General features: G+C 39.1%; 1 protein-coding gene across 1 annotated transcript; it reads left to right on the forward strand.

The window, feature by feature from the left end:
* Positions 1–286: 286 nt before the first annotated feature.
* Positions 287–24,083, forward strand: LOC104157924 (kinesin-like protein KIF20A). The gene is made up of 18 exons (XM_009695470.1): positions 287–361; positions 1,543–1,617; positions 4,301–4,420; positions 5,337–5,475; positions 5,576–5,760; positions 9,270–9,366; positions 9,848–10,045; positions 10,127–10,238; positions 11,920–11,991; positions 14,195–14,341; positions 15,128–15,293; positions 16,614–16,778; positions 17,449–17,588; positions 18,818–18,983; positions 20,582–20,699; positions 20,782–20,846; positions 22,477–22,596; positions 23,808–24,083. The coding sequence occupies exons 1-18, from the start codon at positions 287–289 to the stop codon at positions 24,081–24,083; spliced, it is 2,436 nt and encodes an 811-aa protein (XP_009693772.1).
* Positions 24,084–25,142: the final 1,059 nt, after the last annotated feature.

Raw genomic sequence — 25,142 nt, forward strand, 5'->3', positions numbered from 1 at the left:
CTCCCAGGTGGGATGAGAGCAATGCCCGAGGGGGGCTGTTCGTCTGCTCTCGCTTGTGTCTTTCTTAGTGTAACCCGACTGTCAGTTGTTTATTTAAGATTCCTTCTTACTTTCACACTTCTTCAGAGGACCTTACTTTTTTTTCAGAAATGCTTGTTTATACATAAGCTACCCTGATCTCAGTTTTACTCCCTGTGTATTTTTGCCTGTTCTGTGAGAAAATCATGGGTGTTTTTTTTTGTGTGGTTTTTTTTTTTTCTTTTTACAAGTTCCTTTGCACAGAACAATGGATGGTGAGGGGAAAAACTATGTTTCTGCAGAAGTATCTGATATGCTGGGATCAGTTTCTTTTCTGAGTGTAGCCGGTAAACCTTCACCTATGGAGTCAACAGCATTGCCTAATACAGAGGAACAGCAGGTGTGGATTGTTTGTTGGGTTTTTTTTAAAGATTTTTTTTTTAAGCTTTGATTCTGGCAAATATTTCTCTGGTAAGAACTGATATATTCCCCTGCCCTCAAGATGTGTTTGATTCTTCTGCTTACTTCTCATTGCTTACGAAGAGATCATAGTCAGTAGCAAATGCGGATGGTCAATGCTATGTGATGGGTCATGCTAGGCTTTTGAGATGGAAATAAAGGATTTCAGTAATTGCACTTTGAACATAACGAAACTGTACCGGTTTTTTTTTTTAGTAGTTAAAAAAGGGTATAGATCCTTGTTGAAAGCTTGTTAAGTGGTTGGAAATAAGAACCTGTAAAGCTGTGCTGCAGTATGCTTGTGAAGATAGTATAGCCATCCCTGCTTTCTCAGAATGGTAGGTTTCCTGATTGACTTCCCTCAGGTGACTTAATTTAGCATGATTAGCGGAGTGCTGGTCCTGGGAGGGCTGTGGAGAACTCCAGTAAATCCATCTGCTGAATGAACAAGTTGCCGAAGAAGAGACTTTGAAGTTTTGCGAGAAAGGAAGGAATGCTGAGATCCCTCAAAAAATCTCCCACTAGTATTGCTTCACCTGGATGGGGAGAGCTTTGTATAATGGGATGGGATGGAAAAGCCCACCTTAGCAACTGAGAACTGTTTTGTGGTTGTTACTGTGAGGAATGTGAGGGGCTGGTGCCTGGGTGGTGGTAACAGAGTGGTCTCTTGAGGCTAAGAATGTGTCCGTCTATTAACTGAACACGCTCCGTACAAAATGGAAGTGCACTACTGTGGAGCAGCCGTTAGAAAACACAGCTTGAATTCAATACAGACAGAGCCCAGAAGGTGGAAGCAGTGCAGTTTATGCCTCTGATAGTGTGCTCATTTTAAATCAAAATATTGGCTTTGTCACAAAAGAGCGCTAATGGGGTGGAGAGCAAAAAAGGGGTTACTTAAGGACATTAGGAGGTAAAGAAGCAGAGGAAAGCTTAGGGTCTGAACTTCACAAGGAAGGAGAAAGTGGGGCAGTAAGATTAAAAAGGAAATGCTGCATCAGAAATGCATGCTGATATGATTTGAGGGTGTGTTCTTTAAAAAGTAACTTTGTTTTTTTTAATACATAGGCATATCAACCTTTGAAAGTCTTCTTGAGAGTGAGGCCCTTTTCTATAGCAGAACTTGAAAACCATGACTCTCAGGTTAGTTGTAGAATTAAGAAATATGTTTTTCTTCTCCCCCAGAGAACACCTAGTATTGTAAGCTGTGACTTTCTGTTATAAAAACCATATACTGCTTACATTAGTGGACACCTGATTAAATGTGACTTTTTTATCGCAGTTTTTACTAATTTTCGTGGTACAGACACACACACCTGTAGGTCTGCAAAATTCCACTGGGTATGTTATTTAAAAGTTGGTGTCACTCTCAACTCTGTACAGTGCTCTGGAAATGAAGGAGTTTCATGGAAGAGATGATGCAATTCTAGGACTAATTCAGGTATCTGGCCCTTGAGTTTCTTTGGAGTGCTTGAATAGTCTGTGACCTCGTCCTGGTGACTTGCTGCTCGTTCTGTCAAATTTTTCTATAACCTCTCCAGTTTATACTGTCAGATTCAGATGCTTGAGTGTTTTACACACACATACATGTGCATATGCAAACACACAGAAATACTTTCACGCATCCATTGTGAACGCTGATGCAAAGAATTCGTTTAGCTGTCCTTGGAGGACAAGGTCTCTGCAGTGTGCCTGTCAGTTGCCATTTTTGCAGGGTCTCACAGGCACTCTGGTAGACCTCTCGTTCCTGACCTGTTTGGAGAAGGATTTAATATTAGTTCTGATTTGCTTTAAAAATGTATTCTTGCGTTTAATCTACTGGAGTTGGAACCTTTGTATTTTTTTTCACTTGGATTCCCCCCCTGCCCCAACTTCCATTCACCTTTCCTTAGGCAATTCTTGTTGAGTAGCATGCACTGCCACAGTGCTTCCAGTTTGGTATCATTTGGCAATCTGAGCTGGCTGCAAGGGTAAACTGATTTACAAAATCAAATTGCTTTGAGTTGTTTATCTCATTCCTCTTTGGAGTGGGAAATTTCTGACTAGCTGACCATTAGTGAAACTACTTGCTCTTTAAAGCGGGGAGGGAGAAAAAAATAAGCATTGAAGTTTGTACTAGATTTTTTTAAAGCTTTTGTCTTCATGCAATTTGTAGTGAAATAGTTGATATTCCAACATATTAGCTGTATAACCTGTTTTGCATGGTATGAAGACTTCTTCTTCAGCCTCCAAAAACTTGAAAGGTCTTCAACGTCTTCAATGTTTTCTACTCTCTCAACCAGCACCTGAATCTGTGAGGAACATGCTTGGTAACAAATGAAAAAAAAAAAAAATCCAAAACAAAAAACCCTTCCCAACCCTATAATCAGTGAGAGATCAACTTAATTTTTAGGTCATTTTTTCTTCTGTCATGCATACTTTTCAGGAAAGCATCTTTGTTCCAAATATGTAACAAGAAAAGAAAAAAGTAGAACCCAAGCCCTATTTCTTACAGCTGTAGACTGGTGCTTTAAACAGAGGCAATCAACAGGTTAACTGCTCCATTGTTGCTTGTAGAGATAATGATTTATGCAAGTAAAGCTTAAGAGCTCTGGATGAAATTCTGTACTCTTGACATGACTGCCAGCGATTCTCCCGAGTCATTCACTGGAGAGCAGGAAGTTATGTTCTTTGGATATAAACGATGTGTACGGTGCCAGAAATGGTCCAACTCCTGCCAACTTACCTGCGAGCTTAGCTGGGGGAGACAGCGAGAGTGATGTGTTACCAGCTAGATTCCAGCTTTGCAGATCTGACTACTTCAAGGCCTTTACTCACAAGCTTCTCTGAGGCCGGTGGCAGCTGATGGCACACGATGCAGATACTGGGATTCTTCTGTAGCTCTCTGGGATGTAGTACATCTGACCTGCATTCCTGTTCCTGGCAATGTGAGAGGAATGTTAAAGAGTATGGGTTTAGAGCCTGGCACAGTGAGGAAGTGTTTGGTCTAAACTTAGTACCCAGCTTCTTAGAGCTTCTATACCAGTTGATAAACAGACTTGCTAATTGAGACTCCTAGGAAGAGCAGTTCTTCCTCTGTACCTGCTGCACATGGATCATTAGTCTTACCAGCTGTGTCCAGCCTCTGAACATAAATGTCAGTTTTAGTTACAATCAGTCCTTGCAGCTGATGCTTCAAGACACTGTTAAGCTATACTGGTAGTTCAGTTTGTATTTTTGGTAGCCTGTCTGGTGTAAAATAAATTTTCTTGTGATACTGTATTCTACATTTATCTAGGTAGTGAGTGCTAGGTTATTTTATCTCACCTTTATTTAATTGAGAAATAGCGGTCAAATTACTTGAAACTCATTCTGTTTCCTTCATTGCTGATAACACCATCTATCAATCAAAGGATAGTGCTTCAAACTTATTTTACTTTATTTATGCTCGTCATAGCTTGTTTCACACTGAAAATAATTGAAGTGGAAAACCAGTAGATTTCTATATGGCTTTGTTTTCATAGCTAGGATTGTGCAAGCCACAACCACAAAATACCAGGGTTTAGAAAGTGTTTCCAAAAGAAAAAACAACTGCTGGAAGGAATCCTAGAGAAATTTCATACCTCTTAGAAAACTGCAGACAACTGCCTTAACTTTGTCTACACTCTGGCTTTCATGTGAAGTGGATATCTCTATAGCTGTTACATGCCTCAGTAAAGATTACATGTAAATTTTGCAACTCTTTGTAGCTCTGGTTAATAGATGAAAACACTTTTTTTTCCCCAGATAGCTTTCTTCCTAAATAATTTTGCGTGGTGTTTTGGTTTACCTTGTCTTGTTTTTTAAGGGCTGTGTAACTATCGAAGATCCCCAGACCGTAGTTCTTAATGCACCCAAAGAGTCTTCTGCCATGAAAAACAGTGAAAGAGGGATTGGTCATTCTGTGCACAGGTTCACCTTTTCTCAGGTGGGCAAACTTTTTTCTAATTTTTAGTTGTAGTTTGGTTTTTTCCACTAAAATAAAAATTGAATTTTCTACTATATGATGCAATGTGATTTTTATTTTTTTTTCCCCCTTCTTTGAATTACATATGGTGGTACTTGCCTTAAAAAAACCCGGACTGCTTATTATTTACTGTTAGGCTGTCAAGACAGCTGTATTACAATGGAAGTGCCTGTTAGATGAGATGAGGAAGCTTCTTTGGCAGCTATGTTTTCTTTGAGTAGATGCTAAAGAAGCTTCGTGTAGGAACAAACTTTCTGTGGTTCTGCTGTTCCTGCAGATGCCCTCATCTGGGAAGTGTTACAGGAAATCGCACATTTAAAGGGACTTACGTGAGCATGTGTTTAGGCACTTTCAAATGAAAGAATAGCAGCCTAACTGCTTAAACCTTCTATATGGAAAGTAAATTTCTTAAGTCTGTTACCTACTGCAAGAAATTCTGTTCTTACAGTATCAAAAGATAAACAGCACCAGGCACTGAGTGATTTAAAGCACTGTAATGCTGATCTCAATTGTGGGTGGCTGGTGCAGAGTGAGGAGGGAGTTGTGCATCAGTAGCAGAGTTCTTGAAAGTATCCAGTAAAGAGTATGTGCTCAGTAGCATTCTGAGCAGTTTATTTTATTTTTGAATGTTTTCCTACTCCTAAGTGCAAGCCTGAGTGCCTCTCAGAATTAAGGAATCATCCTATGAGAACCCAACAGAAAATGTTGAATCAGAAAGGGTTCAGGCAAGACTGAAAACTAAGCTGGTATCTCCTACTCAGCTTGCTCTGAAAAACTAGTCACTATTAATCAGTGCTTAATATTTTGATATATTAAACTTCTTTGTGCCATTTATCACTCTTTTTTTCCCCTCTTTTTTTCTTTCTCCTTCTCCAAGGTCTTTGGACCAGAAACTACTCAGAATGAATTTTTTGAAGGCTCAATGAAAGAGATAGTAAGAGCGTACGTTAATGGAGTGAACGGGCTGGTGTTTACTTATGGGGTTACAAATGCAGGCAAGACATTCACTATCCAAGGTATAAAATGTTTGCTGAAAAACTTGTATAACAACCAAGTCAAAATCCAATGAGAAGGTTTATATGAATGTCTACATTTTATCTTTTGTTATTTTTTAAGGGACTTCAAAAGATTTTGGTATTTTACCTCGCTCACTTGATGTGATTTTTAGCCACATAAGGGGAAGACATTACCTGAAGATGAAGTTCAAACCATATTTGAGCAATGATGTTAAGAAACTAGAAGATGCACAAGTTAAGCAAGAAGAAGCCATAAAAACTGCTATTCTTGCATCACTGAAAGAGGTCAGTGACCAAATACTTTCTTGGTACTGAATCAAGCTTCTTAAAAGCTTCCTGTCTAACAGACTATCTTTTAATAAAATCTCTATTTCACTGTTGATTCTTTAGAGTTATCTAAATCTACAGTATGAACACTTGGTGAACCTTGGCATAATAAGGCAGTTGGCTGGTTTGTTGCTCAGAGTGAACTGGAGAAACTTTCTTCAGCAGTCAGCACACAGTTCAAACCAAAAAGCATTGCAAAGCCAAAGCCTGGATTTCTGTAGAGGAGCAGTTCTGACTCTGTGGTGACATTAGCCCTTGAAAAGTCTAAGACCTGACCTATCTAAAACCTCCTTCTTGTTAAGTGAATCTTCTTTTGGGTCAGGTTGCCAGGCTGAGTGTCAGGGCAGTTGCTCAAATTCCGGTATTGGCTCAGGAGAGATGATAGCAATGTCTTAGCAGGGGCAGCGAAGAAACCAGAAGAGTCCCTTTTGGTGGAAGACAGTCTCAAGGCAGACTAAAAATTTTGTAAACCTATGATTTATGTAACTTCATGCAGAAACTTCTCTGATACAGCAAGTGAAATGAGATGCCACAAAATGAATATCCTAAAAGGATTACAGCCTACTTTAGAGGGTTGTATATATCTTTAACTCTGGTCTCTGAAGATTGCAGGTAGAATAGAGGGGTCTTTACTGTGGCAGCTTCCTGTTCTCATTATCTGTTTTTTTCTGTTTCCAGTGTAAGAAATGGGCACCCTTGTGTGTGTGACTGTTCTGTACCTCTAAGCCTAGTTGCAGATTGGCAGGTTTGCAACACAAGATGTCTGCCTTTTTTTTCCCTTTTGTTCAGATCATTTTTACCTGATCTGTGATTCTGTGCATTTAATCCCAAAATGCAGTAGGCTCAGCTGATTATCATTCAAAGCGACTGTGAATGAATTCTGGGAAATATAGAAGTAATGATTGACTGGATTTTCTTTTTTCTGTGTTCTTTAATACCAATGTTGTTAAAGTACTCCCGTCAGCTCTGAAAGAATATCCTTCTGTGAATCAAATTCATATGTAAAGTTCCACTCTAAATTCTATTGCTTAATTTAAACTCTGTGAACCAAACTTTGTTTAGTGTGAGTCTGGTTAACTTTTGAGGAAAGATCTCAGGTGAAAATCTAAAAGATGCTAAAGATTGCATATTTATTTTGAGAGTGTTTTAAAAGCTCACTCACATTGTGTGTGTATATGCATGTGCGGGGGGTGGGAGTCTAAAAGAAAAATTGACAGGGTTAGGAGGATAGTAGGTAAATATTTTTAAAAACTTTATGGAACCCTTAAGCTTGCAAGAAGGAGCAAGCAGGAGCTCCAGGTCTAGATCAGGAGGTCAAATATCTTATTTTGAAGATAACTCTCTCCTTTACAGATGTTCCTTTCTGTTAAATCACAGTCTGACTTTATTAATCGTTTAGTTACTGGATGTCGCAGAGGGTGATCTAGGTGCTGATGCACTACATTGAAAAGCAAGCAAGACTCCACCATCAGGAAGGAAAAATAAAAATGCATCTAGAAAATAATGCATGACAAGACCTTGCTTATGTGTTACAATGCTTCCACAGTGATGGCTCAGCTGTCCCCAGTACTGAAGCCGTCCTTCTTGATAGCTTGTGAATGAATAGCATCCCTGTTCGGATGCTCACTCAAGCTTGTAATCGGAGAGCAGATACGGTTTGGTGGGCTTGGTTTTGGTTTACATGGATTTCTGTAGGCCCTTTTCCCAGGCTCAGTTTACATGTCACGCAGAAAGAGCTTGCTGTTCTTTCATTGTCTCAGTTTAAACTGCTCTGAGTTACTGCAATACCCTTTTATTTAATGTTCTACTGTTTATGTTCTCTATACAGTACTGCTGCAAAAACTCTTGCTTAGCATGGTTCATACCCTCTCTTTCCTTCCCTTTACTTGTTCTATTCATGGGATTAAATACTGCCTTTTAGTGGATTAAAAACTGCTTTACTTGCATTCCTATTCCTGCCTGTCCTTGTATTTGCTATTAAATGTCAGCTTCTGTCGCTGGCAAACAATGTCAGTTCCTGTTCCCACTTGTTTTCAGGCAGTCATTTTCATGCTCTTTTCTGTATTTGGTCTTATGATTCAAAGAACAGTCTAGCAACAGAGCTAACTCAGTTTTGGTGAAATACCTTTACAAAAAAACTACTACGTGCACAAGTACTGCGGTACTGGGTTTTTTACATCCCATTACAATTGACATCCACAGATATGCCATGCCTGTCAGTCCCATACCCTGCTTTGGAATTCTGCTTTGAGCTTCACAAACAGAATGAATAGAATCTGTGCTTGTGGTTATACTTGTAACTCTTCAAGAAACATGAACGTATAGACAGTGCAGTCTTTGCAAAATGGTCACTTATAAAATAAACGACAGTGAAATCATATGCTATTTACCTCTAAAATGGAAGATCGGAAAGTATGGCTTCATACTTTTCTGTTTGTGAAAATTCCCTTTTGGATATAACAAGTGAGTAACATAGGCATCGGTAGATAATCCATAATGAACTTGGCACTGCATTCGAACAGCTAGAGCATTAAGGTTTACTACTTGGAATGCGTTCCTATCTCCTACTGTAGGATGACCCTCTATCAGGATTGAGTTTTGGGACATCAGGGTGAATGTCCTAATGAAAACTTGATCAGTGTGTAAAACATGGGGAGGGAGGTAGTATGTGGAGATGTTGGAATCTCTGAATAGTGGGAGTTGCTACTTCGTTACACTCGTTTTCCTAGGGGTAATTTGAAGCCTATGCTTTGGTAAGTCTTGGCAGGTTTTAAAATAATTTTGTTGATGTAAAGAAATTCAGCAAATGTGTGTACTTAAACTGTGCTGTTATCTATACGGGATTTTTAATGGCCTTTTAATTCAGTCTGAATTAAACAGACATAGTCTGTTGGTTTATCAGATCTTTAAGTCCTTTATGAACCTATCATTTCACTCTGAGGTCTTAAAGTAGGTTTGACTCATACTCTCGCAGACCTGGTACAAGCCTGTCATTTGCAAAAGTGATTTGCAACGAGCAAGCAAATTAGGAATCTCTGCTGCCGTAGTTTTGCCAGCACCCTGCCATCTGCCCCTGAAAAAAACTTCCTCCTCCAGTTCTTTTGGTTGACTGGAGTACTGTTCAGAGTTGTCCGATAGTTCATAAAGGCATTCTGGGCTGTCGCAGCCTGACAGAGGATCTTCCTTCCCCCAGAACTGTAAAGTCAGTCTCCTGTGTTAGCAGCAATTGACCTCCAAAACGGATTGCTGAGAGTAGCAGAGCGCAGTGATTCTTGTGAAGGAAAGAGCATTTACTGATTTTTAGTTCAGTATTGTTCAAAACATATAATCTGCAGCCAAAGTAAAGGTGACTTAACAGTTAATACTACTTCAAAATTTAAATCTTAAGTACTGGAATTACTGTAATTTTTAACTTCTGCTGTTCTCAGTCTTTTCATGTGGATGTAACGGTCTCTTACTTTCTTAAGGAGACAGAAAGCATCTCAGATACTGTGACAAATATGTGCGATGTGACGTCAGATTCTTCCAACTGTACTTCAAAAAGTCTTCCTTCTGATTCACTAGGTAAAATAAAGTGGAAAAATTTTGTGGGGAAAAATATTCCTAAATTTTTACTTTTTTTAAAATTGTTAACTATTGATGGATTTATAAAACCTCTATACTGTACTACAAAGTAAATATATATAGTTTTTAACCAAATGCTAATGGCTCAGCTCTGGAGAAAGAGTAACTATGTAAAAATATTTTGATAGCTTTACTTCTTTTGGGGGAAGAGGGAGGCTTAGTTCTACAAAGCAAATGTATAAACTGCTGGAAGCTTGTGGTAGAGGGGGCAATAGGTTAGAACTGGAACATATTCTGGTTACAGGTGACTGCCGAGAAGTTTGAACGTTCTTGGGTAAACTCAAAGTTATGCGGGACTGTGTATCTGATTGTACAACACAGATATATACAAGCCTCCTCCTTTTAGAACGTTTGATATACTGTAATTAAAATTGATCAATGAGTTGTTTGATCATTGAACTCTTTCTCTGTTTTGGGTTAGCAGAGAAGAATTTTGTTCCACTTGACATATATAGGACTAATATACACCAAAGAACGCAAGCATCTGTGTGGATTTCCTTTTGTGAAATTTATAATGAATATGTGTATGACCTATTAAATGTCTTATCTACATCAAAAACTCAGAAGCGCAGAGTCTTAAGAATTTGTGAGGATCAAGGAGGAAATTCATATATTAAAGGTAATAATTCTGGTTTATGACCCCAGCAGTTTCACAGAATTTCTTTGATCAGAATTGTATGTAAAAGGTCTCTTTTCACAGACTTAAAGTGGATTAACATTCAGAGCACTGAAGAAGCCTGCAAAATACTAAAAATAGGAAACAAGAACCGAAGCTTTGCTTGTACTAGAATGAATGAGCAATCAAGTAGGAGGTTTGTTCCTGTAATTATAAGCATACTCTGTCCCTTTTCTTTTAAGGAGAGGGAGGAGGGGAAGGGAGGAGGAGACTTAGAATATATTTGAGATGAACCACTCTTTAGTAATAGTTTAAGACTTTCCTTGATTATTCTGGTTTTATTATGAAATTCTTTCTGGAAGAAAGCTAGGAGAGGCCCTATGCCTTTAATAGTAGCTGGACTTGAGTTGCTATTCATGGCGCTGGATAACCAAAAAGATCCAATCACATTCATTTTTGAGTGCCAACAGGGCTGTACATCTTGGCAAATGCTAACGGTGCTGAGTGGGAATGGCTGTGTGGCGATGTTGAAGGAAAAGCTGGATAATTCTTCATCACTGGCAGGATAATTCTTGGAAACCTGGACCCTGTCAGTAGGAGATCTAGGAAGCAGCGAGTCATGCAGTACCTTGCAGGGCTGCTAGATTATCTAGATGCTTTTAGATTGGTGTGTTCTAGCTGAGCTTACTCGGTAGCTTAGGAATTAAGCTCCTAGTTCTTACCCAGCTCTGGAGAGGGATCAGGGAGAATCTGGCTTGATGGAATGGGAGGAAATAGAGGTGGTGCTATACTTTCTGTTGAAAATGCCTTCTTACTTGATTTTAATGTCCTCTTACTAATTTGTCCTTTAAGTGTGGAAGGGACATATTGTATACTTGGTTAATATAATCATAGTGTTACTAAGCCTGCTTTTTCTCTAAAAAGCAGAATTATGCTGTTCTGTATTGGCTAAAGAAAGCTGGCATTATATTTCTTGCTACGATTCTACCTGAATTTCACTCAAGCCCAAAGTAGCGCAGAAAAGAATTGTGTGCTTTTTCTGGTGGAGTTTTGTGCCTAGAATGTCCTCTTTTTTTGTCTAGTGAATATGCTGACTTTCACCTAGCTTGTTTCTAAATTGTGGTTTTGTTTGGTTTTGTGTGTGTGTTTTTTTTAGAAACTTCATTCTTAAATTGTGGGTTGGTGCTGAGGAGTAAAGCACTGCTTCAAATATATACTAGAGAAGTTTGTCTTCTGTGCTTCCTGATTTACTGGATAAACTGGGGACAGGGCACTTCTGGTTCTGCGATTTTTCTCTTTGGTTTCAGACAGTATGTCCACTGCCTTTGTAGCTTGATGTCTGAAACAGAATAACTGGATTTTCAAGTGTTACAAATTCAGCTTTCTAGAAAACAGAATATTTTCAAAACTGAACAAATAACTGTGTATGTTGAAGTAGGCAAAATTACAGGACTGTCAAACCTTAACTTATTCCCCTTCCCTCATGCCTATTTATTTCTAAGAAGTTAATTCTTCAGATTTACTGAGTTCAGATACTGCCTAAACTTTGTATACAAAGTGGCTACCTAAGTACTCATCTTCTGATCAGTTGACTTAAGTGAACCAGTTTGTTTTTTCTCCAAGACAGCTTGTAGGCTTCATGTGGTATTTTTCCCTTTCCTGTATTAAAAGAAATGGAAAGTCACAAAATACAACTTTTATTGCTGCTTTTTTGCTGCTGAATGAATGCATTGCGAAGGTAACTAATGTAAATTAGTGAGTTAATTCTTGTTTGTTCTTCAGCACTGAACTTTTGTAGCATACAAATTTTACTTTGCTTCAGTGACTGCTTAATTTTCATAATTGTGGTTATTAAAAAAGACTTCTTTCCATTCCAGTCACAGTATATTTTCAATCAGGCTACTAAAGCTAACTGATGAGCATCAGCCACGTGTTCTTGGAGTTTCAGAGTAAGTGAATGTTTCAGATGTGTTTCAGAATCTAAATATTTTAGAAAAGTTGATAAGGTGTAAGCATGCTAAACTGGTGAACTTTCTTTTATTAAACAAATCATCTGAGAGCTGAGAAGGAAATCAGAACTCCGTTGGCTGCATAAAACTTACTGGAAACCTGATGGGGACAGGCATAGAAATGTTTCCCTGTCTCTTCTATTCTTTTAAGGTTTGGCTGAAGGAACCTGTTGAAACTCTGTCAGTAGTACATAAATGGAGGGAAATAGATGTATATTGTCTTACCTAATGGGCAGGTGGGGACAGAGGAGTACTGTGCAATACCACACTACGTATTCTGGTAAGCAGAATTCAGTTGGCTGGCTGATGGAAGCTGATCTATGAAGTTGGAGTGCAGCAGTTTGTGCTGAAGGCCCAAGGTGCAAGCTCTGCCAGTGTATCTTCCTACTTTGGGACCAGACCAGAGTTCATGGGTTGAATGTTTGTGGCAGCATATTTGATGTGCTCCTGGAATGCAAATTCAAGTCTATCATCCAAAAAGAATGCAGGTGACATGGTCTGGGGTCTGCTCCACGGTACAAGCTGCAGTAAGAGGAAATCGTCAAGTGATTTGCTTAAAAACTGTTCTCCTAATTGAAAAAGCTAATGTAGGTGCACCCTGTGAGAGCAGTGCTAAGTCCCTACACCTCTCTGTTCTTTTGTGCCTTAGAGGAGGTGGCCTAATCTTTTGGCTTGAAGCCATTTAGATGGCTTTTTTTCCTGATTAATTGTCCTTTTAGCTTGATATGGAAAAATGAGAACAACCTGTAACAGTGTTTTAGATCAGTCCTAGCTCCTACTGATTTCTCTCTTGTCTCTGCTGAGCAGAGGTGGTAATAAATATACCTCACAGTGAGATAACACCTTTAATCTTTTGACTTGAAGCCATTTAGATGGCTTTTTTTTTCCCTGATTAATTGTCCTTTTAGCTTGATATGGAAAAATGAGAACAACCTGTAACAGTGTTTTAGATCAGTCCTAGCTCCTACTGATTTCTCTCTTGTCTCTGCTGAGCAGAGGTGGTAATAAATATACCTCACGGTGAGATAACACCTTTTAATGTCAGACGTTACAGTGATAAACACTAAGGAAAGATAACTTGAGGAAGTGACTGCATCTGTATTCCTTGCTGTTCCCTGGCTTGGTGTATTCCCCTGGCAAAGCTTGCAGCAGCTGTTAGGTGAATGACAGAGTTTGTGTGTTGCTTAAGGAAGAAAAAAGCTCTTCATCTTGTCCTGAAAAGGATAATAATCATAGCATTTCACACAGTTGAAATATGTGCCTTAATAATATGTATAGTATTAGTATGTACTTATTTCAGCTGTGTGAAGGGCTATGATCTTACAAAGGTGCTATTTTATGTAAATAAATGTATGTGTAAGTGAGTAATAGTTTGGTTATATAAATTACCTAACTTCCAGAGCTTCCTGTATTTCAAGGGCTTGCTTAATATAAAGTAAAAGTGATGAAATTCCTTTGATTATCCAGGATAATTGCCTCTGACTAACCTATTGTACCATGAGGGACAATTCAGTGGCCTGAGTTTAGTAGCACACAATTGCTATAGCCAAACAAAGAGCTCTAAGGTGATCTGGGAAGGACTTCTAGCCTCTTCTTTGCAGCAGTGAACAACTGGTTCTGTAGCCAAGAGAGGCAGACTGCAGGGTGTTGAAGCACACTGCTCTCCTGCAGCCCTCTCGGTGCTGGCACTGGGGAAGGTGACTGTCAAAGTGCTTCTGTAGTATAGCCCCGCTATGCAAAACCATTTCAGAAATTCCTCTTGTCTGGAAGTCCTTTAGGATTGCAATGAAATTTGGGTTCCTAAACTGAATTCTTTATGTAAGAATGCGTATAAGGTTTTAGATGAATGTTACAAGCAGACTTCTTTGAATGTGCTAAATAGACTATCTTAGGAGCAGCAATCTTGAACAAGTATCTTTATATACAGTGGGAAGATAGATAGGTTAATGCTGTTACCCTAAATACCTTGTGTAGTGCCTCCTGGAAAAAATGTCCACATTAAAGTACAGCTTATTCTGTGATCTACGTAGACTGAAATGAGTCATTCATTTACTCTTTAGACACAAAGAAATAAAAAGACATGTAGTTCTATTTTCATATTGTTTAGAAACAAGTTTGTGTGTTGTGGGTAACTTTCCTGCAGGTTGTCTTTCTGTGACTTGGCTGGATCAGAGAGGTGTAATAAAACACAAGCCTTTGGAGATAGACTAAAAGAAGCAGGGAATATTAATAATTCTCTTCATATCCTTGGAAAATGCATTGCAGCATTGAAGCAAAATCAAAATCCAAAGTAAGTGACAAGTTGTAAACAACATGCCGAGTTTTGGGTTGAAACCCTAAGCATCCCTTTATGTTTCTGCGGGGGGTTCATTTGGTCAGAGGAAAATGGTTCTACAAATCTTGTAAGCCTTCTTTATTACAGATGTCACTGGGATACCTGAACATTCTTTCTGTAAAACTCTCTAAAAATTCTTTCTCTGTTTGTGGAGAATAAAAAAGGGCAATTAGCAGCAAACTACCCAGCTTTTTTTAGGGGGGTTCACATGGTCAGAGGAAAATGGAATTCTACAAAATCTTGTAAGCCTTCTTTATTACAGATGTCACTGGGATACCTGAACATTCTTTCTGTAAAACTCTCTAAAAATTCTTTCTCTGTTTGTGGAGAATAAAAAAGGGCAATTAGCAGCAAACTACCCAGCTTTTTTTAGCGTGTGTGTGTATGAGCAATACACTTTGTGTACAGAGCTCCTGTTTTGTCCTCTTCCCTCCCACTTCCAAATTATACAGGTAGATTCATCAGACAGCTGACAGATGCCCTGTATCTGCTTTGTAACACTAGAGAACTGTGATGCAGGCACTATACTATTCTTAATTTTAAATAGTTCAGTTTGTTGAAGAGCTTGTGAGATCCAGGAAAGACCTTGCTTTTTGATGTGAAAGACCTTAGGCTTAAATATGAGCATCCTACTGGATCTGTTTCCTGAAAGAGAGAAACAGAATTAAGCTAAGTTATAGTATCACATAATTTTACAAGTTATTTTTTGTTTCACAATTTTATTATTCTTTTCTCCATGAGGATGAAGCCAAGCTATATTCCATTCAGAGAGAGCAAATTGACTCGTCTGTTTCAGCCATTCTTTTGTGGAAAAGGCAAAGCTTGTATGATTGTAAATATTAATCAGCATGCTTCCACCTATGATGAAACACTACATGTAATGAAATTTTCAGCTTTAGCCAAGCAGGTAAGAGTTCACCTACTTTCTCTGCTATTCTGCATTCTTTGTTACTATTGGTTTGTGAAATGATCAGGTTGTATGGGCATGAGCGTGCTTTGGACTTCTGATGTATCATATTCTTCTGTGTATGGCTTCCCTCTAAAAGGCTGCTAGTAGCCTTGTCCATCCCCAGACCTATTTGTGGTAAGAAGTTAAGATGGCTACAGCTGTCTGGCTTGTTCAGTTCTACACCACCAACATTCTGTGTAAAAAGTAGTCGGGCCACTGTCAGATATGACTAGTTATACGGTATATCTGAGCAAATGCAAGATTTCAATTCAAGCTTTTGATGAATTGTTTAACCTGTGTACAGTTTAGTATCTGTTGCACAAGATGACAATTGTCCAAAATTTCTTGGGCAGCTAGTGGTGGTAGTAAAAGCAGCAGCCTTTTTCTTATTTGGTAGTTTAAATGAGATACTGCCTTCATTGCTCCTGTTTGGCTAAGTGCGAGTAGTTAATAACAAACAAAAAGGGAAGACATTTTATTGGTAAGTTAATGCTTCAAGGTAGTGTGCTCCTTTCCTCTGAAGGCAAACTCCGCTCTGCTAAATCTACATGCTTTCATGCTTTTTTTGCTGGCTCTGCTTGTCAGCCTCCCATTAAATTGAAGACTTGGGGCTGATATTTGGTCTTAAGTTCATTCAGCTTCCCTGGAAGTGGCTGCTTGCAGGGAGTGGGATGGTGGGCTATGCTGGGTTTCATGGCAGAAATAAAGTCCTTTTCTAGTCTGGAACCACGGATTAGTTCTGACATGTTCCAAGTCTGTAACAGCAAGTCTAATATGATCTCAGAGAAAGATTTTTCTAATTCTCTTCAGCTGCAACATTCATCAAGAGATAAATGTGCACTGAGGAGACAAGCTTCTCTGATATGTTGTCCTATGACATACATACTTAAAATCTTTACGTAACTAGCACAAATTGCTGAATTCTGGCTGCAGTATTTCAGGAAGGAGCAAATGTTTTGAGGATCTGCTGCTTTTCATTAACTTTCCAGGAAACTACACTAAAACCTTCTATTATAAGGGGAGAAAAAACATCTTTCTAGACAAGAATACGAAGTTTGTTAGATAATCTTTCCCATTGTCAATTTGTTAAAGTCTTATATTTGTATCGATAGATGGTTTTATGTGCTGAAAGACACGGAATACTTTGTTAATGTTCTTGTGCTTGTTAAATATAGTGTAAATACAACAATGCATTCATGCCACTTCTCCCTAGTATTCTGATATCTGCAATATTGACAGCGTTGGTAAATCAGTGCATTCAACTCCTGGATTTTCCAGGTAATCCAGACAATCCTACCCAGAAGTTTTGGCTGTTTTCCACCCAAGCTAGTTGGAGGCAAACCTATCATGCACTTCGATGCGAACACATCTGTAGATGACTTTCCTGACAGTACTGAAACCTCTGCAGAAGAGGAAGTGGACATCACCATTCTGAGTCATGAGGTAGAGACATCTCGGTTCTCTCAGTCCTACCACAGTCATGAGGTGGAGACATGCTCTTAGTTCTCGTGTTAAACCTTTTACCATTAAGAGTTGTGCTGGAAGCTGTATCAGATGAGAACTGTAAGCTTCTGCTCAGTGTCAGGCAGACCTAGACTTAAAGTGGTCTAGTTCTGAAGAAAAAAGTGTAGTTGTGGAAGGCTGCCTGCGGCTTTCTAGTTAGGTCAAGTGCTAAATTTGGAATTCAACTGATTGTTCAACGGGAAGAATAAAGAAGCAGTATGTATGTTTGAAACAACGTTTAGTCGTTTGTGCTCTTTTGGGAACAGGAGGAACAAGTTCAGATGCAGTATTTTAAAAACAAAGATATACAATCTAATAGCAATAAACTAAAAATCAAGTAGGCTTTATGCTAAATGGTTGTATAAATTAATATTTAAATGCCCAAACAGTAATAAACTATTTGATGGCAGAAGCCATCAAGATGGAGGAAGGTTGTCTTTGCAGTAGAAATTCATGTTTGAAAATATTTAACCTTTGGTGCAGCCCCCTTGGAAATGCAGGCTTGTAGAAATGCACCCTGTGGATGGCTGTCTGTATGAATATTTCATTTGACATGCATATCAATATGTGTTTCTAGCTTGTTTTCTGACCTGAAATACGTTAAATTTAGGATCTCTTGAAAACTACAGAGAACCTAAAGGAGAAGCTAGTTGCAGAAAGGCAAAGCAAACTCCTCCTGGAGGTGAAGATACGTAGAGAGATGGCAGAAGCAATGTTCCGACAGCTGCTGGAAACAGAGGAAGCCTGGAGGCAAGTAATATCGCAGCCCTCTTCAAGACTGAAAGGATTCCACGTATATAAATGCATACACTTATATATGTATATACATACGTATGTGTATATATGTATGTATATGCAAGACATGCATACTCATGTTATTTAGAGAAGTTAAAGCTGGACAGTTGCAAAGCTTCTGATGAAAAGGGAGGAAGGAACATTAAAATAGACTTGTACAGATCAGCCTCTTCCCATGTGCAATGAAGAAGAAATTTTGCTTTCTGTTGAACTTTTCTCTGTTTAAATTGTAATTACTGGAGATTGTCCAGACTTGTTATTCGTGTTTAGCCAATGTGAAAGACTATTACAGGTACCCCACTGAGGCTTGTGATTGTTCCAAAACTTGCATTTGATCGTGCTAATACGCATGCACGTGTGCTTAAGGTAGTTTGAATTGTATCTCTGAGCTCTCCTGGATTCTTGCTCCTGGATGACTTAGGAGCCACTGTTAGCTTACTGTCTGTGGCTGCCTGCACTGATGTTACTAATTTGGGCATTTTTTCAAGTGTGTCCAGACTGCTCAAGCTGAATTCACTTCCTCTTAACTCCCGCCTTCTTGAAATCAGTTTCCTGCTGTTTGAATTGCTAACAGAGAGTAACCCCAAGTTAAGTTGCCAGCTGAACACACTATGGTTTAACACCTGCTCTGACTTTCAAATTGTTTGGGTGCCTCTGGCCAAACACATGAAACAGCAGTGATGCTTTTTCTCTGTTGAGGTGATGTTCTGTGTCACTGCCTGGGCATTTTTTAAAATTGTGACAAGAGTAATGTCTAATGTATTGAAATAAATACCAAATTCATTTTACCTTATCTTTAATGAGGAAAAAACAAAACAAAACAACAAATGACCAATGTGAAAGACACCCCCAGGAAACATACTTCAAATATTAGGTCTAATTAGATGTAGTCATATCTATTGCTACATGCTGGTGGATTTTTTCTAATAAAGCTTTTATTTGACAGATCTTAAGCGCATATCTTCTTCTATAGTGCTCTTTTTGTATATGCCAAGTAGAAGTTACACTTTGGTGCAAGTCTGTAGGATCATTGAGAATAAAAAGCAGAAAAGTACTCCTTGATCTCTTAATATCACTATTTATGATTAGATGAATAACTTTGATATTGCCAGTTGAACACATGTAGTCAAACTGTGATAGCTGGAATGCTAATATATTAAATAAAACTAACATGTTCTCCTCAGCAACCGCTTGGAAGATCTGAAAGACAGTTATGAAGAAAAACTGGAGAGCAAATTTGAAATGTATAAGGAGGCCATCAAGAAACATGCGTATGTGTGCGCAATGGAACAAATTGAAGACCATTATGTTCCCATAGAAGAATTTCTAGCTGAACAAGAGAAAGTTGAGGTATGACTCGACTGCCGCTAAAAAAATGCGTGCTAACCTCTTAACTGTAGATTTTGCTTTTCCTTAACAGAATCATTCAGGAATCCTAAATGTAACACCGAACAGTCAAAATAACTAGCAGTTCAGCCTAGCTGTTCTGGTGTCCAATGCTAACCGTAAGCATAGAGATGTCTTCTGTCTCATGCTACCTGTAGTGTGTGTCTAAACTTCTTGATCTTTGAGGGCACAGTTCAATTAAATCCAAGTCATCTTTATCTCTGTAGTGCAATGTCTGGAACACCTAGAGGGGTGGTGTATGCAGCAGTCGGGCTTTGTGGGGATCCTTGGGATTGTGGGGTGTAGAGGAAAAGCTGGTCTGAGAGGGTGGGGAGGAATTTAGTACAGGGTAGCTATTTTAATTATAATGGATTTCTGCTCTGAAGATCTGGAGGGGGAGGATTGTGCGATAAAAGAAACTGTGATGAGAAATCAAACTTTATGCAGGAGAGAACTTAATCTCCTGAATGTACTTACGCCTAGAACTGCTCAGAGTTGACATCAGTAAATTGCTATTCCTTTTGCAACTGAACCACGTGAGCCATGTGCAACTCTATCAGTCTTTACTTCTAGCCTCTGCATAGATGGCTAAGTGCATGCAGGCAACAGATGAGACCTGTGGGTCTCAGCCTTTTTGGAAGAGGACTAGAACAGCCGTGGTGTACACCAGAGGTGCTTTCTCACTGTGCTCTCCTGCCCAGGAACTGATAAGATGTCTCATGCCACTGGTAGGCAGGTTCCTTTCAAGACACGGGAAGCGGGTTTCTGTTGTAGATCACGATATATAAACACTTCTGCTTTTACAGCTCTCCATTTAGGTGCTGACAGGCAACACTGTATTGTGTAATGGCCTCTGGTTTTCCAGCTCCTTCACGCTTGTCCTTTTTCCCCACTTAGACTTTGTTTTTGTGTTCACTTAAGCCCTAGCTATACACCGTGTTGGGGTGGAGGAAAAGAGTTTGAGTAGTGCTCTCTGTATTTACAGCTGCCTCTTAGGCTGGCCACAAGGCTGCGTAAGGGAAGATTCAAAGAGCAAGATGGTCTTAGTAACAAGTCAGATAAAAACCTGATGAAATCCCCAAGATGTAAAATTCTTAATTGAGAAAGGAGAGCACAACATGAAATCTGAGCAGGCAGCTTCAGAGAACCAGAATTAGATGAATCGTTTTTCTTGGTGACACTTGTTTGATTCTTCAGTCTGAAATACAACCCTAGCAATCTGACAGGTACTGAAAAGGAGATTGAGATTTAAAATTTAGTTCTATGAAATATGTTCTTCCTTATTTAGCAAGCTAACTGGCAACAGTGGTTAACATAGATGCACGAAAATTTCCTTTCTGCCGTATGGTTACTTTTAAGGCAGTTTGGAAATCTTTAGACTGGAAGAGCTGACTCTGGTGTAAAGTAACTTTCTCCTACAGGGTCCTGTGGTCTAAGTGTCATTCCTTACTGTGATATCTCAACCACAACCATCACAACTTCCACCTGTGAAGTGATTTTAAAACTGCATCAGGTTAAGCAGAAATTTAGACAAATCCTACCACATGCCCTTCTTTTTTCAGGAGAGAGAGAGTAAAATACTGCAATTGGAAAGGCAACTTGATGAACAGTCAGGGAGGCTGTTGGCTCTGGGAAATCCAAATTCAGATACACCGACTGCTGAAAATAACATGGAACTAGGTAGGAATCTAATCTGGATATTCAAAGTTCAATTTACTTTTGGTATTGTGTATAAACAAGAAAACTTTTCTTTTTCCTGTAGATCTTATGAACAAGACGAAGAGAGCCAATGAAGGACTGCAGAAACAATGCAAAGAGAAAGAAGAGGTAGCTCTTGCTTAGTATTTAACAAACCTGGGGATAACGGTCCTAATGTCTGGTGTGGTTCAATGCTTAAAGATCTGCACTATAGACAAAAGCATGAAGATTCCCGCAAATGGGTGTCAAGTTTATAAAAAAAGCCCTCGCCCAAGTGTGGATGGCTTTTGCCAGAAATTGGCTGTGTTCTGGCTTTACTGTAGTTTGTACGGACATCTACTACTGTGACAAGTCACAGGGTGAACAGGATACGAGCTGGAAGTAGGGCAGTATATGGCCTTATATTGGGATTTATTGTAAATGTTGCTGCCATGGCCTCAGTGCTTTCCTTCCTGCTGGTGCACAGGGGAACAGTTACAGAATCTGGTAACCGTTTAGATCTAGAGCCAAAATAGTGCCTTAAACCAGTCCTTTCTGTGAGTACTGAACTCCACTATCCCCTTAAACTTAAGGAAAGGGTGATGTCTCTGTTCTTCAAACAAACAAGATCCCTGTGTTCTGAATAGCATGTAGAGGTGGAAATTATGAACTTCAGGCTGTGCTCTGGAAAACAATTATTTTTAGGTATGCATTTTTAGTCTATGCCTTGAATGAACTTCTTGTAAGGCTGCAGTTAGTTTCCCATGTTTAAAGAGGATGGGGAGGAGGGCAGAGACAAGCCTTGCTCCTTTCACTAATACCAAATAGGAGTAGGGGTTGGAGAAATAGTTCCAGCTGGTTCTAATAAACCATGTAAATGGGAAGTGAACTTAAATCCCTTTCTATTGAGAAAGTGTCCTCCAAAAATAACTCTTACCTTGCCAAGTTTAATGCCTTGTGTTATGGCCTTGGCACTTGTTTTCCACTCCTGTTCTTGAGAGCTCTACATCATTTTCCATTTCCTATGTAAATTTCAAATTTTGATGAAAGTTTGGCTTTTGTGCTTGATACGGAGATCCAGTATTGATGGTTTTGTGTGGCTAGAAAGCGTTAGAATGGTGGGATTGCTGCCTGGCAAGAACGGAAGTGAGAGCAGTTTAAAGCAGTTGGTTCCATCAGTGCCCTTCTGCTTTGCCTCACGTATCTGTGCATGTATGAGGAGTGATTCACTACGTTCAGCCATTAAACATGGGCAAAAGATATGGTTTTTTTTTAGCAGTCTAGATATTTTCCCTCCAACCTTGTAGAGGTAAATTAATGATACAACATTAATTTTGCTGGTTCAGTTTCTTCTCCCTCTCAGGAATGAATCTATCAAGATTCCCGTCAGAAAGGTGAGGTCTTCTGTTGTAGCTGTGCTCCAATTCATCGTATGACTAGTGTTAATGAGACGAGATCATTCTTTTCACTGCTGAAAAGGAGCAGACTGTTCCAGAAGTAGCTTAGTCTGTGCTGCTGTTTGATTGACAGGTCTGTGTAAATCTAGTAGCTTCAGCACAATAGCCTTTGAATGTGCCAGCTGTATTTTATCACCAGAAATGACGGGTTGGGACATAGGAGGTTGAGAGAAGCGGACTTCATCTTCATTGCTTTCATCTTGCAGTTTGCCCTGTTCAGTATTAATCACACGCTTACGGTGTCTGTATGAGTTCTAGTCATACACAAAATTAATGTAAAACATGCTGTCTTGAACTTCAGTGTGTATGGGTTTTATTTTCAGCTTATAAAATCCCTGAAGTTTAAAATACAGAAGTTAAATGAAACCCTGCTAGAAGCTACTGAAGGCTACAGAAAAATGGCGGAAGAGAACAGTCAGCTGAAGCGTACAATCGTGCTCAAGGTTTGTCAACAATTTAAAAGTGACTTTAATACGGCTTGTATCTAGACTTGTACTGGATGTTTCTGCATCTTTGTACGTGTAAAAATACTGTTCAGTCTTATTAATTTCTTTTGATGTTAGCATTTCTTCTGTCCCTAACTTCCTGAATTACAAGCTCAGAGCCCTTGTGTTTCACTCCTTGACTTTGTATCTTGTAAAGCAAGACTCATTCGTCAACTTAAGTGACAGACTCTGTCAATAGGGTAACTCTGTGCTGACAACTCTTGCTACAAATCTAAAGACGCCACAAATTATTGTCAAGAGAAGAAAATACTACTCTGAACTCTAGTCGTGAAGTGTTTTGCTGAGGGCAAGCAAGGTGTCAATGCAGAAATGTTAGTGCAACAAGGCCTAAGGATCTCTGGCTGCAAAGCTATACTGACACTCCTGCAGGGGCGGCCAAGCTGGGTAAGAGCTATGGGCAGGTAAAGTACTTCATCCTGAAATACAAAAGTCTTTCCTTCCGAAGCAGGGACTTCATAAATTTGACAGCATCTGACCTCAGATATCAACTAGATTCCTAAATAAAAAAAATGAAAATTTTGAACTCTTGACACTTTGCACCTATACCTCATTTGTACTCCGCAAATGAAGCGAGGCAGGTATAAGGCTACTTAGTGGTGTTTTTCTTGGAACATTAAATTACTTTGTGCATGCTTTTTAGTCTAAGTCTGAGACTGAAAATTATTCATCTCGGACTTTGTTTCTTAATTGGTTCTAAGTCGTAGGAAGGTGACTTTCTGTTAACCACAAGGATTAGAGAGCATCTTTAAGCCCCTGTATTCTGCCTGCTCAAAGCAGTCCCGGTTAGCAGACTTACGATTATAAGAGTTTTGATTTGGCCAGTTTTGCTTTCAGTAATTGCAGGTCAAGACAGGAAAGCTTTCTTTATTTGGTTCCTAGAACAGCAGCAATTCTTTGCATCGTGTGGCTAAGCATTTTAGCATCAGCTTCTTGGTCAGATTTGGTCTCTGACTAGATCTGATGGCCTGTAGTTTGCTGTTCTCTAAATTACATAGAAGTAATTCGGAAGAAATGGGTACTGAATAGCCCTTTGGCGTAGTAATGACAAGGGTGTTTACTGGTGTAGTAAAATAATCTGAAACAGAAAATTAACTACATGAAAAAGACCTTAGAGTGGTCACATACCTAACACAGCCTTATCCTCACAGGATCAAGAAATGAATAGTCTTCAGAATTGGGCTAAACGTGTTCTTGAGCTTGAAGAAACAGTGTCTTCCCTGCAAAAAGAACTCGACGAACAGAAAAAGCATTCCTCTACAGAGGAACCGAAACGACAAAAACCCAGGAGAGGTTTGTTGGCTAACCTGAAATCCACAGTAACAGCCACTGCTGGTTCACCTCTCGGTAAAGGCTGGGGGAAGTATGAAGATGCTTCCTCCTCTTCAAGAAAACATGTACTGTTGGCTCATGAAGCAAAAGAATAATATTTGATTAATCAAAGTGTGCAATTACTGGGCTGCTTTATCAAACTTAAACTGTTGGTAGCTTTTTCTCACTCGGACACCATCTTTACTGTCTTGTTAACTGACAGAAAAATGTTTAATACAGAGCTTTTTTAAATTGAATTAGGGTTGAATTTAGAGCTATGTAAGTTTAGACCTAAACTTGTGCTTTTACTGTTGATATAGGGATGTGATTTGAGAAATACATATATATAATTTTAATTCTTCAGTAACTTGGTCTTCTATACTGATAAATGTGTGATTCATGTAAAGTGGGATGTTCCTTGTCTGCTGCTCGTTACCTTTTTAAATTAAGTTTCTCATTTCATTGTTGATTCCTAGAAATCAGATGGCTTGTTACCTTAATCTCCAGGAGTTAAAATAGCTTGGGTCTTCAGTTAATATTCTGGTTTTGACCTGGAGACTGCTGTCTTGGGAAGAAACTGAGCAAATTGCTAAAAGAGGCAACAAAGTGAGGTCTTATCTGGCTCCTTGCTATTTTTCAACTAACTTGGCTTTGTAAAGGAACTTGTTTTAATATCATTTGAATTTCCACTAAGAATATGCATTAAACGTTGAAAACTCTATTTATAATAAAATTTTCCATTGCTAAATTAAGCTCTGACTGTTCATTTTGTAAAGGTGAGGAAAATCAGTGAAATGAAGACAAGGAAAGATCATAAACGTAGAGGCCAAATGGTCATAGTGACTGACATATGATGCCCTTGAGTTAAGAATCATAGCCCTGATTATATTCCTTACCTCTGTCCAGTAACTCAAGGAGTTCTCCAAGACTGGAGCATGATGAAATTTGAAATAGCGCTCTGTCAGAGCCATTTCAGTCAGTGAGGGTTGTTTTTTTTTTCCATAACTACTGTGACAGTACCGTGCCTGTAAGTGCTGGAGGATTGCTTTAGAACAAGGCAGAACCTCTAAGTAAACCGATCGGGCCCTGTAATGCTCTTTCTCAGTAGAAGGGGACCCGGGTGAGAGCAAGAAGCTCAGGCTCTCGGTGGAGCCCAGAGGTGGTGACCCCAGCCT

This window comes from Cariama cristata, unplaced genomic scaffold, assembly GCF_000690535.1.
Source record: "Cariama cristata isolate BGI_N322 unplaced genomic scaffold, ASM69053v1 scaffold802, whole genome shotgun sequence".
Classification (NCBI taxonomy): domain Eukaryota; kingdom Metazoa; phylum Chordata; class Aves; order Cariamiformes; family Cariamidae; genus Cariama; species Cariama cristata.

Coding starts and splice junctions, on each gene's coding strand:
- LOC104157924 (XM_009695470.1), top strand. CDS start 287: ATGGATGGTGAGGGGAAAAACTATGTTTCTGCAGAAGTATCTGATATG. Junction 1,618..4,300: donor TTGAAAACCATGACTCTCAG/GTTAGTTGTAGA, acceptor TTGTTTTTTAAG/GGCTGTGTAACTATCGAAGA. Junction 14,342..15,127: donor AAGCAAAATCAAAATCCAAA/GTAAGTGACAAG, acceptor TTTCTCCATGAG/GATGAAGCCAAGCTATATTC.